The 14,407-nt window shown below is 49.5% G+C and overlaps 1 protein-coding gene across 2 annotated transcripts in view; it reads right to left on the bottom strand.

Moving 5' to 3' along the window:
* si:ch211-196i2.1 (collagen alpha-1(I) chain) overlaps positions 1–14,407 on the bottom strand; it is a 31,945-nt gene that overhangs the window by 16,195 nt on the left and 1,343 nt on the right. For both annotated transcript variants that reach the window (XM_047015296.1, XM_047015297.1), the window contains exons 2-23: positions 13,297–13,341; positions 12,088–12,207; positions 9,904–9,942; positions 9,353–9,406; positions 9,145–9,198; positions 7,133–7,240; positions 6,801–6,854; positions 5,986–6,039; positions 5,767–5,811; positions 5,599–5,652; positions 5,420–5,464; positions 5,266–5,319; positions 4,828–4,872; positions 4,314–4,367; positions 4,143–4,187; positions 3,545–3,598; positions 2,443–2,487; positions 2,145–2,198; positions 1,917–2,024; positions 1,751–1,804; positions 1,463–1,516; positions 698–742 (exon numbers count right to left, since the gene is read on the bottom strand). In XM_047015296.1, coding sequence (XP_046871252.1) covers positions 698–742; positions 1,463–1,516; positions 1,751–1,804; positions 1,917–2,024; positions 2,145–2,198; positions 2,443–2,487; positions 3,545–3,598; positions 4,143–4,187; positions 4,314–4,367; positions 4,828–4,872; positions 5,266–5,319; positions 5,420–5,464; positions 5,599–5,652; positions 5,767–5,811; positions 5,986–6,039; positions 6,801–6,854; positions 7,133–7,240; positions 9,145–9,198; positions 9,353–9,406; positions 9,904–9,942; positions 12,088–12,207; positions 13,297–13,341 — 1,284 coding nt within the window. The remainder of the gene's footprint in view (positions 1–697; positions 743–1,462; positions 1,517–1,750; positions 1,805–1,916; positions 2,025–2,144; positions 2,199–2,442; positions 2,488–3,544; positions 3,599–4,142; positions 4,188–4,313; positions 4,368–4,827; positions 4,873–5,265; positions 5,320–5,419; positions 5,465–5,598; positions 5,653–5,766; positions 5,812–5,985; positions 6,040–6,800; positions 6,855–7,132; positions 7,241–9,144; positions 9,199–9,352; positions 9,407–9,903; positions 9,943–12,087; positions 12,208–13,296; positions 13,342–14,407) is intronic.

Genomic DNA, 14,407 nt, shown 5'->3' with positions numbered 1-14,407 from the left:
ATGCAACCAAACTGATTGGCAGAGCCTTCATCATGCAGCAAGATAACGACCCAAAACACACTGCCAAAACAACAAAGGAGTTCATCAGGGGCAAGAAATGGAAGGTATTAGATTGGCCAAGTCAATCTCCAGACTTAAACCCTATAGAGCATGCATTTTACCTGCTTAAGAGGAGACTGAAGGGAGGAACCCCACAAAACAAACAACAACTGAAAGAGGCTGCAGTGAAAGCCTGGGAAAGCATCAAAAAGGAAGAATGCAAAAGTTTGGTGACGTCAATGGGTCACAGACTTGCTGCAGTTATTGAAAGCAAAGGATTTGCAACTAAATATTAAGTCTTATTCACTTAAATATGTTTTAAGTATATCTGTTCCAATACTTTTGCTCACATGACAAATGGGTGGATTCAAACAAAATGTGATATTTTCTTAGTTGTGCATCAGATCCTGATGTAAATACCTGGAAATAAAAGCTGAAACGTTGATCTCTGGTCTCACGTTCATTATTTGATGTCAAGCCCAAATGTTTTCAGTCTACAGCAAAAATAAAGGAATTCGCCTCACTGTTCCAATACTTTTGGAGGGCACTGTATATACGGTGGCATTGTCTTGATAAAAAAAGCTTAGTTCAGGTAAATCTGTGTAAAATGGCGACGGAACAATGCGCTCCCTGATCACCACGACGACAGAGTACTCACTGGAGGACCAGGTTGCCCAGCGAGACCTCTCTGTCCAGAGCGGCCCTGAGGAGAGGACAAGCTGCCATTACTACAGGACCACACCCACTGGAACACAGCCACACCCACAGGAACACAGCCACACCCACTGGAACACAGCCACACCCACTGGAACACAGCCACACCCACAGGAACACAGCCACACCCACTGGAACACAGCCACACCCACTGGAACACAGCCACACCCACAGGAACACAGCCACACCCACTGGAACACAGCCACACCCACTGGAACACAGCCACACCCACATGAACACAGCCACACCCACAGGAACACAGCCACACCCACTGGAACACAGTCATACCCACAGGAACACAGCCACACCCACAGGAACACAGCCACACCCACTGGAACACAGCCACACCCACTGGAACACAGCCACACCCACTGGAACACAGGCACACCCACAGGAACACAGCCACACCCAATGGAAGAAGAACACTTCAATGTCACTGTGCACAGTAGAGTCCAGTACATTTACATTTACTTTTAGTAATTAAGCAGACGCTCTTATCCAAAGCGACTTACAGTAAGTACAGGAACATTCTCCCCGAGGCAAGTAGGGTGAAGTGCCTTGCCCAAGGACACAACGTCATTTGGCGCAGCCTGGAATCTAACCGGCAACCTTCTGATTACAAGCCCGACTCCCTAACCGCTGAGCCACCTGAGTCCAGCAGAGTCCAGTAGAGTTCAGTAGAGTTCAGTAGAGTCCAGTAGAGTCTTACCTTGGTTCCTCTGGGTCCTAGTTTTCCACTCCGTCCGTCCAGTCCTCTGTGTCCCTTCAAAATTAGATATTTATTAGAATGACTTATTCTTATTATATTTGTATATGTTATTAGTTATTCATGAGAATATTTAACAGGGTTTGGAATCTACAGCTCTCTCTCCAGCTCTCTGAGCTGGGTGAGATTGATTTGAGATCACAATACGGAAGCATGCATGATGATAGCTCGAGTGAGCTTCATCGAACTTGAAAATACGGTTGACGTTTTAAAAACAGAATGGCAGCTGACCTTTAACCCCGCTCTGCCCAGTTTCCCGTGAGGGCCGGTGTCTCCAATCACCCCCTGTGCCAGGAAAAGGAATCACACACAGGAGACGATGAGCAGGGTTGGCTGACTGTCCAGTGACTGAGGGAGCTTGTGAGCAGCTGTGTCGCCGAAGGTAGAGTCAGCACACCTCCAAGCCTTTGATGCCGGGTTGACCTTTGAACCCAGGGAACCCAGGGAAGCCGGCAGGACCACTCTCTCCTTGACGACCCCGAACACCAGACGCCCCTTCAAACCCCTGGAAGGGGTGGGGGGTGGTAAACAGGCAGGAAGACAGTTTGTTAGGTAACATTCATGTCTTCTAAATCAAGGGGCAAAAATGGACTTCAGAACTACGGCGCATGCATGGGACTCTTACCCTGTCTCCCTTTGGTCCAGGGTCACCTTGGTCTCCGTGACGACCTCTGTCGCCCTAGGGAAAGGTCAGGGGTCAATAGGTCAAGGTTTGAGAGGTCAGGGTCAAGTCAGAGAGAGAGAGAGAGAGAGAGAGAGAGAGAGAGAGAGAGAGAGAGAGAGAGAGAGAGAGAGAGAGAGAGAGAGAGAGAGAGAGAGAGAGAAAGAGAGACAGAGAGACAGAGAGACAGAGAGACAGAGAGAGAGATGTGTGTTTCAGGCCAGGGATGACATTGGTCAAACTTGGGAAGGCTGTTACTTACAGGGATGCCGAGAAATCCCATTGGTCCTCGTGTTCCCGGAACGCCCTGGAACCAATCAGGAACAGAGAAGGGATTGGGTGAGGTTATTGTACTTAGTGTCTGGTTGGTCTGAAGACTGTACAGTACAACGTAAAGTACTATATGTTTAATTTTAGAGCTTGTATTCTTCGACTTTGTCTGCGCGCTGTTGGAGAAGCCTGAAAATCATCATTTAATTTCCAAAACTATGAATATATGACCAAAAAAAGTTAAGTAAACGTTTTACTAACTAAAACAACCTACATACAGCTTTCGTTAAAGTGACCATCGCCTGGGACCAATCAGGGACAGAGGAAAGATTCCTGAGTGTCCTGTTGTCCTGAAGGCTGAACAGCGCTGCACTAAACATCATACATGTAGTATATCTGTAGTTACGCTGGTCAGGGACTGGAGCCGTAACTAAAAGCCATGCTGAAGCACACATGCACACCAGCTGCTGGTTTACAGTTCCTCCAACAGGTAGATTTAGTAGATACTGTCGTCATTCCTACTTCAAAGTGACCCAGGGCCACTTTCCCCCTCTTGACCCTGTTCCCAGGGTCTCTGATCAGCTGTGAGGAGGAGATGTATCAGGTGACACCCAGGGCTGGGGGCTAGAACTCAGGTAGAGGGCCATAACCACAGTCTAATGAACACCACTACAGTCTAATGAACACCACTACAGTCTAATGAACATCACCACAGTCTAATGAACATCACCACAGTCTAATGAACACCACTACAGTCTAATGAACACCACTACAGTCTAATGAACACCACTACAGTGTAATGAACACCACTACAGTCTAATGTACACCACTACAGTCTAATGAACACCACTACAGTCTAATGAACACCACTACAGTCTAATGAACACCACTACAGTCTAATGAACACCACTAAAGTCTAATGAACACCACTACAGTGTAATGGACTTATCCATCGGCACTCCTACACTTTATACTCTATTCCTGATCTCTACTGGCTCCAGAACTGCTCGTGTTGTACAATTAACATTTTATTTTTTATTTTTTACAATTCTTGTCTGCTAACTGTGACCCTTTTGAACAGTTTGGTTACTCACCATTGGGCCCTCAAACCCCGGCTCCCCCCGGACACCTATCGGCCCCGAAGCCCCCTGGGGTGCACGGTCAGAAGAGGGGGACGGGGTGAGAGAGGGGTGAGAGAAGGGTGAGAGAGGGATGAGAGAGGGATAAGAGAGGGGTGAGAGAGGGATGAGAGAGGGGTGAGAAAAGGGTGACAGAGGGGTGAGAGAGGGATGAGAGAGGGGTGAGAGAGGGGTGAGAGAGGGATGAGAGAGGGGTGAGAGAGGGGTGAGAGAGGGGTGAGAGAGGGATGAGAGAGGGGTGAGAGAGGGATGAGAGAGGGGTGAGAGAGGGGTGAGAGAGGGGTGAGAGGGGGATGAGAGAGGGGAAACATCTTTGAATGTCTTCAGCTTCAAGCATACCAACACTGGTTTAACTGACCCCGAAAAATACATTGGGAGTAACTTATCTGCATGCACTTGATGAAAGAATTAGGAGAGAGATATACTAGATATACAGCGCCTACATGTCTCCAGTAACCAGAGACCCCATATGTTCCATAAAAGCCAGGGTTTATAGGAGACGAGATAATGAACTTCATGAGACAGTGAGGAAGGGAGGAGGGGGGACACTTACAGGGTCACCTTTAGGACCAGGAAGTCCGCCCAGCCCAGTCAGTCCCTGTCAACACACAAACCCACTACACGTCACCTTTGACCTCAGCCACTTCCTGGTTCAAAATGACTTCTGAAAGTTGCAATGGCGACGCTTTCCCAGAGATTAAAGTAGAGCGTAAGTCTGACTGACCTGGGTCCCTCTGAGTCCTGGAGGTCCTGTGCATCCGTCCAGCCCAAGGGGCCCCTGGGGAATCAAACACAACACGTCACTCTGGTCTGGGGAATCAAACACAACACGTCACTCTGCTCTGGTCTGGGGAATCAAACACAACACGTCACTCTGCTCTGGTCTGGGGAATCAAACACAACACGTCACTCTGCTCTGGTCTGGGGAATCAAACACAACACGTCACTCTGCTCTGGTCTGGGGAATCAAACACAACACGTCACTCTGCTCTGGTCTGGGGAATCAAACACAACACGTCACTCTGCTCTGGTCTGGGGAATCAAACACAACACGTCACTCTGCTCTGGTCTGGGGAATCAAACACAACACGTCACTCTGCTCTGGTCTGGGGAATCAAACACAACACGTCACTCTGCTCTGGTTGCACTCTGCTCCAAATAACTGCTGCATCTCATCAAAGGCTTTCCCCTTCAGACATCAACAGACTTATTGAGGAAATAAGAGGAGAGAGGTGTACCTGGGGCCCTCTGGGGCCAACGCTTCCAGCCCCTCCCAGCTCCCCCTGGTGGACAGGAGCAGGTTAGACATGCAGACTTAGGAAGAGGACAGTGATGGGTAACACTACTTTACAGGAATACATGGACACTAAAGTGGAAGTAATGGGTGATGAAGTGGGACTATAGACATGTTCATATTATCAACAACACAAATCAGGCTTCACCCAGTTCTATACTGCTCTATATGAGATGTATGATATGTGCATCCCATGCATATACTATGTATATAGTATGGAAGTCGCTTTGGATAAAAGCGTCTGCTAAATGAATAAATGTAATGTAAATGTAATATATCTACATGAAATACATACAGTACCAGTCAAAAGTTTGGACACATTTTCCATTTTGACTGGTACTGTACATTGCATATAATGACACATGAATGATCAGCATCTCACCTGAGAGCCGTTCACTCCCTGAGCGCCGACAGGTCCCGTGAAACCAGAAGCTCCCTGAAGACAAACCAAACACAAACTCAAACACACTGACACCAGGCAGGGCTTGTCCCTCCTTCACATGGAGCTGGACGGTGGAGCGGCTGCTGTAACTCACCACTGCCCCCGGTGGCCCGGGAGGACCGTCCAACCCACTCTCCCCCTGCGGAGACAAACCAAACCTGGTTTCTTTAGCTCTCACAAGCAACGTCACAGAGGGCTTCACACACGCAAACACATAGGGAGGTCAACATCTACATGGGCGAAGGTTTCCCAGAGTGAGGCAGTGTTCCTCACCTCTGGCCCCTGGGGACCCTCCGGGCCCAGTATCCCTCTGACACCCTGAGGCCCCTGGACACAAACAGCACAGCAGAGAAGTGAGTCCATCAGAACTGCCAAGGCTAAGCTCAGCTTGAGACGACACGTGTCGAGAAAACACACTTAACGGTCTAAACAGACACTTACCGGAGGGCCAACAAGGCCAGGGTGTCCATGTAAACCCTTGGAGCCCTACGGATGGAAACATAATTCAAGTTTTTAAGCGTGAGCCTTGAGTTGTTGTAGTACCGTTTTCAGCCATCAAGCGGCAGTGCACTCACATGACTTTGCAGAAAATGCAAGAGCAACTGGAAATGAATAAATAATTATAAATAAATACAAATCAAAGTTTCTTTTTTCCAGTACTTTCTCGCCGGGCTCTCCTGCATGTCCTCGTGGGCCCTTGGCTCCAGTGTGACCCTGAGACGAAGCAGAGAAAAAGACGCAGAGAAACAGAGGCAGAGAAACAGAAGCAGAGAAACAGAGGCAGAGAAACAGAGGCAGAGAAACAGAAGCAGAGAAACATTTCATTTACTTTTTGTCATTTAGCAGACGCTCTTATCCAGAGCGACTTACAGTAAGTACAGGGACATTCCCCCCGAGGCAAGTAAGGTGAACTTGCCCAAGGACACAACGTCATTTGGCACGGCCGGGAATCGAACTGGCAACCTTCAGATTACTAGCCCGATTCCCTAACCGCTCAGCCATCTGACTCCCTAGAAACAGAAGCAGAGAAACAGTCCTCATCAGTAAGGATACGGCTGGGCATGGTCCTGACTATACTCTACACACTGCAGCCAGTCCTCCAGACGGCAGGGTTACGTCCTGTCTACACTTTACTAGGGATGCACCAAATCCAGATTTTTGGGGTTCGGCCGAATACTGAATCCACTGGTTAAGATCCGGCCGAATCCAAAACCGAAAACTGAATCCTATTCCCATCCTTAATCCATTAACAGTAAACACATTAATGAAGTAAACAACGTCCACACTAGTGTATTTTTCTTGGTTATATATATTTTTTTACTGTAAACAAAAAGAATAGGCAACATTATGCCAGGAAGACAAAACAAAAAATTATAAGATTCGGCCTAAACTGAACCCCGTCAAACATCTCTTGCTGAATGGCTGGCGTGACCATGTTTGAATGAGTGTCAGGGGTGCTTGGGTCCACAGCTCACCTCGTCCCCCTTCTGTCCCTGGGATCCAGGATCTCCTCGGTATCCCAGCGGGCCCTGGGCCAAACAAGACAACAACAACAGCGTCATCCACTCAGCCAGACATGAACCAAGCTCAGTGGTTAGAGCAAGAGGATCAAGAGGATCAAGAGGATGCGGGTTCAAATCTCCCCCTTGAAATTGCTTCGGATACGTCAAATCATTGGTTAAATGAATCCGTTCCGGGCCGGCGTTACAATTCGCAACAGCTGATATGAGACATGGCAATGACGAGGTCATGGTGTACTGACTATAACCTTATCAGTCTCCGGTGACCTATGGCCTCTGACCCCTACCTGCGGTCCAGGAATGCCAGATGAGCCAGAATGGCCGTCCTCTCCGTTCTGTCCATCTCTCCCAGGGGATCCTGCCCTGCCAGCTATACCCCTGTCACCACGGTCACCCTGTAACACAACAACACCATCATCACCATCACCACGGTCACCCTGCAACACAACAACACCATCATTACCATCACCACGGTCACCCTGCAACACATGGTGCGAGAGGCTTGGAGGAGAACACAAACAAATCAGATGTCTAACCCTCCTGCTGGCTGCCTCTCGGCTGAGCGGAGTGTTAAACTGTAGGCTCTGGGCGTGATGGACTGTATACTTTCTAAAGGTGGCCAGGAGGATGAACGAGGTGTGTGCTCCCATGCTGCGTGCTGTGAGGGGAGAGGGGACCAGGGTTTGGAGGACGGGGGCTTGGTTCCTGGGTCAGGTGTTTACCCAGGGTCAAATGACCCGAAGGCTTTCGGTGTAGATGCTAGCGTGTGGTTGGCTGGAAGAGACATGAGATCTCCCTCTATGAAGACTGGGCATGGTATGAAAACGTAGCCAGATTGATGCGTACTGAATGTTTCACACACACAAACACACACACACACTCAAGCACACATGCAAAGCACTTGCGTACACAGAAACACACACACACAAACATGCACAGACACATTTCACCGGCCACATGCATGCCCCAGTCCAGACACTGGAGGGTAGAGAGTTGGGAGAGAGAGGGGACGTGTTTACAACTGTCCCAGACCTCACGCCTCTCTGATGTGGGTCTGTGTGGGTCGTGCCTCAGAGTCACAGCACTTTACCAGTCAGTTCAGCTGAGGACGCTGATACTCCAGGGCAAACCCAGCAGAGGGGCTCACCCCAGAGGCTCTGTCCCCAGCCACACTCCCACCGGGGGCAGGGAAAGCTCCAGACTTTGAGTTGCTGTTTTGTTTGTGTGGTTGAGTGGGATGGGGAGAAAATGAAAGGCTTAATACCTTTCGTTTTATGATCTGTTAAAACCAAAAGATTCAATCCAAAGTTGAATAAATTACATGTTTCATATTTCACTGGGGTACCCACAGAGAAGAAAATACAAAGTTTTCTTGGGATAAACACTTTCTAAATGGGGACAAAAAAGTAATCTTTGAAAAAAGGGCATTCAAATTCTCTCACAATTATGGAACCTCTAAATAAAAGCAATAAAACTTTTCATTAGCTTTTTTCCGGTAAAACTATAGTGACATCATTGGGAGTTGTGCAGTTATGCAGTTATGCACACACACAAACACACCAACACAGTCACACAGACACACACACAGTCCTGTGTCATTGGAACACATGACATTCAGACAGACAGACAGGCAGCCAAACAGGCGGACAGGCAGGCAGCCAGACAGGCACCCAGACAGGAAGACAGACAGACAGACAGACAGGCAGACAGGCACCCAGACAGGCAGACAGACAGACAGACAGGCAGACAGGCACCCAGACAGGCAGACAAACAGACAGACAGACAGGCAGACAGGCACCCAGACAGGCAGACAGACAGACAGACAGGCAGACAGGCAGACAAGCAGACAGACAGGCAGACAGACAGACAGACAAGCAGCCAGACAGGCAGACAGGCAGACAGACAGACAGACAGACAGACAGACAGACAGGCAGACAGGCAGACAGACAGACAAGCAGACAGACAGACAGACAGACAGACAGACAGACAGACAGACAGACAGGCAGGCAGACAGACAGACAGACAGGCAGACAGGCAGACAAGCAGACAGACAGCCAGACAAGCAGCCAGACAGGCAGCCAGGCAGACAGACAGGCAGACAGGCAGACAAGCAGACAGACAGGCAGACAGACAGACAAGCAGCCAGACAGGCAGACAGACAGGCAGACAGGCAGACAGGCAGACAGGCAGACAGGCAGACAGACAGACAAGCAGCCAGACAGACAGACAAGCAGCCAGACAGCCAGACAGGCAGACAGACAGGCAGACAGGCAGACAGACAGGCAGATGTGGTACTGACCATGTCTCCAGCTCGTCCTGTTGTCCCTGGATCCCCAGGTTCCCCCTGAGGCCCCTGGGTAAACAAGCCAGCTGTCACTCACCTCACAGTCTCCCATAGCAACACACAGCACCTCCCCCTATCTGGCCCAGAACTCCCCAAACACAGACCATGGATGACATCATGTGGTTATTGTAGCAGAGCTGGTCAGGTGCAGCACGGGTCTCACCTGCGGTCCGGTCCTCCCCTCCTCTCCAGCTGGACCTGGTGGGCCCTGACTCGTCTGTAGGCCCACAGAGAAGACACCAGGGTCAGACTGAGGGAGCCATCACACACACCATACACACACACACCATACACACACAATATACACCCACACACACCATACACACACACACCATACACACACAATATACACACACACACACCATACACACACACACCATACACACACAATATACACACACACACACACACCATACACACACACACCATACACACACAATATACACACACACACACCATACACACACACACCATACACACACAATATACACACACACACACCATACACACACACACCATACACACACAATATACACACACACACACCATACACACACACACCATACACACACAATATACACACACACACACCATACACACACATGCCACTGCACACTACCCAGGCTGAGGGAAGAAACCATCACACACACACACTAAACACACACACACAGCCCAGACTGAGCAGGTTACCTCAGCTGGTCACTGCATACTTACAGGCCAGCCAGCCTGGAGCAGCTGGAAGAAGGACGTTTGCTGAAAGAAGAGCGAGGAGGGAGTGTTTGAAATCACACGAAACCTAAGAGACATGAGTCACATGACTAACAAACGGTTTACTAATATTCCAGAACAGCTGTTCACAGATAACGTCTTACATAACAGCTATGAAAGGGCTCAGTGAGTCGGATGTGTTGATCAGTTCATCATATCCAGACGTCTCTTTTTCGCTATGGAAACCAGCTGAGGAGACTGCAAACCACCTTCTGCTTTCATTTTGGACGCGATACACTGTGACACAGACAGGACCCTCCGACCGGACGCCACATGCAGCTCAGTAACCAATCACACAGCCTCTTGTCCCTTTACACGCCCTCAGCATCTTTATTCAACAAGGTGGGTGCAGTTTTCCATCCTGCTGATGTGGTGTTTTATACGGCCTGCAGCTGTGGCTTGGCTGGGGGGTGGGGGGGGGTGGAGTTGTGGGGGTAGACACACGAAAGGACCAGAGCAGAGATCACACAAACCACACCTGCAAGGTGTCCAGACGCCACTGCCTCAGAGCTGAAGAACACCTCACTTGGACCCTGGGCTGTGTACTATAGGAGCTGTGTACTAGGAGCTGTGTACTATAGGAGCTGTGTACTAGGAGCTGTGTACTATAGGAGCTGTGTACTAGGAGGTGTGTACTAGGAGCTGTGTACTATAGGAACTGTGTACTAGGAGCTGTGTACTAGGAGCTGTGTACTGTAGGAGCTGTGTACTATAGGAGCTGTGTACTATAGGAGCTGTGTACTAGGAGCTGTGTACTATAGGAGCTGTGTACTAGGAGCTGTGTACTATAGGAGCTGTGTACTAGGAGCTGTGTACTATAGGAGCTGTGTACTATAGGAGCTGTGTACTAGGAGCTGTGTACCAAAGGAGCTGTGTACTAAAGGAGCTGTGTACTATAGGAGCTGTGTACTATAGGAGCTGTGTACTAGGAGCTGTGTACTATAGGAGCTGTGTACTAAAGGTGCTGTGTACTATAGGAGCTGTGTACCACAGGAGCTGTGTACTAGGAGCTGTGTACTATAGGAGCTGTGTACTAAAGGTGCTGTGTACTATAGGAGCTGTGTACTAGGAGCTGTGTACTATAGGAGCTGTGTACTAAAGGTGCTGTGTACTATAGGAGCTGTGTACTATAGGAGCTGTGTACTAAAGGTGTTGTGTACTGTAGGAGATGCGTACTATAGGAGCTGTGTACTAGGAGCTGTGTACTATAGGAGCTGTGTACTAAAGGTGCTGTGTACTATAGGAGCTGTGTACTAGGAGCTGTGTACTATAGGAGCTGTGTACTAAAGGTGCTGTGTACTACAGGAGCTGTGTACTATAGGAGCTGTGTACTAAAGGTGTTGTGTACTGTAGGAGCTGCTTACTATAGGAGCTGTGTACTATAGGAGCTGTGTACTAAAGGAGCTGCGTACTATAGGAGCTGTGTACTATAGGAGCTGTGTACTATAGGAGCTGTGTACTAAAGGTGTTGTGTACTGTAGGAGCTGCGTACTGTAGGAGCTGTGTACTATAGGAGCTGTGTACTAAAGGAGCTGCGTACTATAGGAGCTGTGTACTAAAGGACCTGCGTACTATAGGAGCTGTGTACTATAGGAGCTGTGTACTAAAGGTGTTGTGTACTGTAGGAGCTGCGTACTATAGGAGCTGTGTACTATAGGAGCTGTGTACTATAGGAGCTGTGTACTAAAGGTGTTGTGTACTGTAGGAGCTGCGTACTATAGGAGCTGTGTACTATAGGAGCTGTGTACTAAAGGAGCTGCGTACTATAGGAGCTGTGTACTAGGAGCTGTGTACTATAGGAGCTGTGTACTAAAGGTGCTGTGTACTACAGGAGCTGTGTACTATAGGAGCTGTGTACTAAAGGTGTTGTGTACTGTAGGAGCTGCGTACTATAGGAGCTGTATACTATAGGAGCTGTGTACTATAGGAGCTGTGTACTAAAGGTGTTGTGTACTGTAGGAGCTGCGTACTATAGGAGCTGTGTACTATAGGAGCTGTGTACTATAGGAGCTGTGTACTAAAGGTGTTGTGTACTGTAGGAGCTGTGTACTATAGGAGCTGTGTACTATAGGAGCTGTGTACTAAAGGTGTTGTGTACTGTAGGAGCCCCAGGGTGCTCATGTGACTCACCCTGAAAGCAGCCCAGTCCTCAGGGGTGTTTCTCCACAGGTAGAAGGAGGGTGCTCCAGGAGGGCCTGGAGGGCCTGGCTCCCCCCTCCGCCCAGGACGCCCCCCCACCCCCAGCTGACCCTGGGACGGACAGACAGACAGAGAGAGACAGAGAGAGAGACAGTCAGACAGACAGAGAGAGACAGAGACAGTCAGACAGACAGACAGACAGAGATAGAGACAGAGACAGAGACAGAGACAGAGACAGAGACAGAGACAGAGACAGAGACAGAGACAGAGACAGAGACAGAGACAGAGACAGAGAGACAGTCAGACAGACAGACAGAGACACAGACAAAGACAGAGAGAGACAGACAAAGACAGAGAGAGAAAGACAAAGACAGAGAGAGAAAGACAGACAGACAGAGACACAGACACAGACACAGACACAGACACAGACACAGACACAGACAGATACAGATACAGACACAGACACAGACACAGACAGAGACAGAGACAGAGACAGAGACAGAGACAGAGACAGAGACAGAGACAGACAGAGACAGAGACAGAGACAGAGACAGAGACAGAGACAGAGACAGAGACAGACAGAGACACAGACAGATAGACACAGACAGACAGACACAGACAGACAGAAACACAGACAGACAGAGAGACAGACAGAGACAGACAGACCGAGACAGACAGACAGACGACACCCTCATTTCAGAACAACAGCTCATGCATATGACTTGTTAACTTTAAGCTGAAACACATTTTACGATCAGGAGGAAAATGTGTCCGAACCACATGGTTGTACCAGCGCTTCAGTCAGATCCCACAGAAAACAGAGTAAGATATTCAGGATAGGTTACCTGATCAAATCTGAATTATTTTCTTTAGCGGTATACTTCTCTATGCCCCCATCCCCCTGCCATCACTTGGCACTAGGCAGCTAGTGAACCCCTGAGTAAAAGACATCTGACTTCTATATAAGCCCACAGTGTTAATATTAATGACCGGGCTGGAAGAGAAGGGAAGAGGAGGGGTTTAGGGTTATAAACACAATGTGGTTTGAAGCAAACTTGAGTCATTGAAATCTGTCTGCACCACAGTATAAGTGCTCTGAGAATGCCGCGGGGTCGACAAGCCAACAGGACATTGAATCACGGATCGTTAGGTTGTAAACACACTCCATCTGAAGCTATAGTGAAGCTGGTCTCCTCTTACCTTGTCACCTTTGAACCCTGGAAAGCCATTGGGACCAGGGTGACCCTGCAGAAGGGGTGAAGTTCAGATATTCAGAGTTGCTTGAGGAAAAGGCACCTCATTGAAAACAGATCTAAAATAGATCGACCGAAGCCAAATCAAACCGCAAACATAATGAACAAGAAAACAAAACGGAATCAAATGATGATTCAAATCTACAAAAACTTCAGTGTGAATCATCTGTATCTTGTGGGAGTGAAACCAACTCCAACTGAATCGGTTAGAGCTTCCGCCGGGGCGGAGCGACAGGGTAAATCAGCGGGCGGATCGGCCGACCCCTGTTAACCTCCGGGTCAGACAGGTCTCTCCGGCTGCTGCCTGCTGTCTGGGAGATCCAAGAGCCATGAAGCCACTCCGTTTTAGGGGTCTTCCTCCCGTGTAGTTTAAGCTGGTGGAAGAGAGGGGCGAGGGGCGAGGGGCGAGGGGCGAGGGGCGAGGGGCGAGGGGCGAGGGGCGAGGGGCGAGGGGCGAGGGGCGCGCGTCCTGGTAGCTCGCTGGGTAAAAGCAGGCACCGTTAAGGCCAAGACCGAACACAGGGACCTGGGTTCAAATCCAGCTCAGGCCCCTTCCTGCATGTCCCCCCCTCCCCCCCCTACCCTCCCCCCTTCCCCCCTCCCTCCCCCCCTCCTCCCCAAAAAGCTAGTTAAGGAGCCAGAGTCCTTGGTCGTTAGGGCTGGCGGGATACAGCAGTGCGATGCCAGGGAAACCAGCTGTGTGTCCAGCACATCCATCAGGAGACCATCTTCACCCCAGGTAAGGTCTAGGAACGGCCGCAGGATTGAAACGTTGTGCGGTGTAGGATTTGGACAGCTGGTTTTCGTTAGCGCCGCCCCCCCCCCCCTCCCCCCTCCCCCTCCCCCTCCCCCCCAGCCTATAAAACCTAGTGATAGAAAGTAAAGAGGGATCGTATTACGCAGAAACTGTGCGACATCACGCGAGCCTAATCAACACTCTGAGGTCTCCTGACACTCTGTCACCTCTGAAGATCGTTACGTGTGACGCGCAGCAGCGGGGAACTAAAACCCACATCAGAGCATCACCTGCCTTGGGTACGCTCCACCCCCCCTTCTGA

This window comes from Hypomesus transpacificus, unplaced genomic scaffold, assembly GCF_021917145.1.
Source record: "Hypomesus transpacificus isolate Combined female unplaced genomic scaffold, fHypTra1 scaffold_298, whole genome shotgun sequence".
NCBI classification, from domain to species: Eukaryota; Metazoa; Chordata; class Actinopteri; order Osmeriformes; family Osmeridae; genus Hypomesus; species Hypomesus transpacificus.
This window is presented reverse-complemented; position numbering and strand designations above follow the sequence as displayed.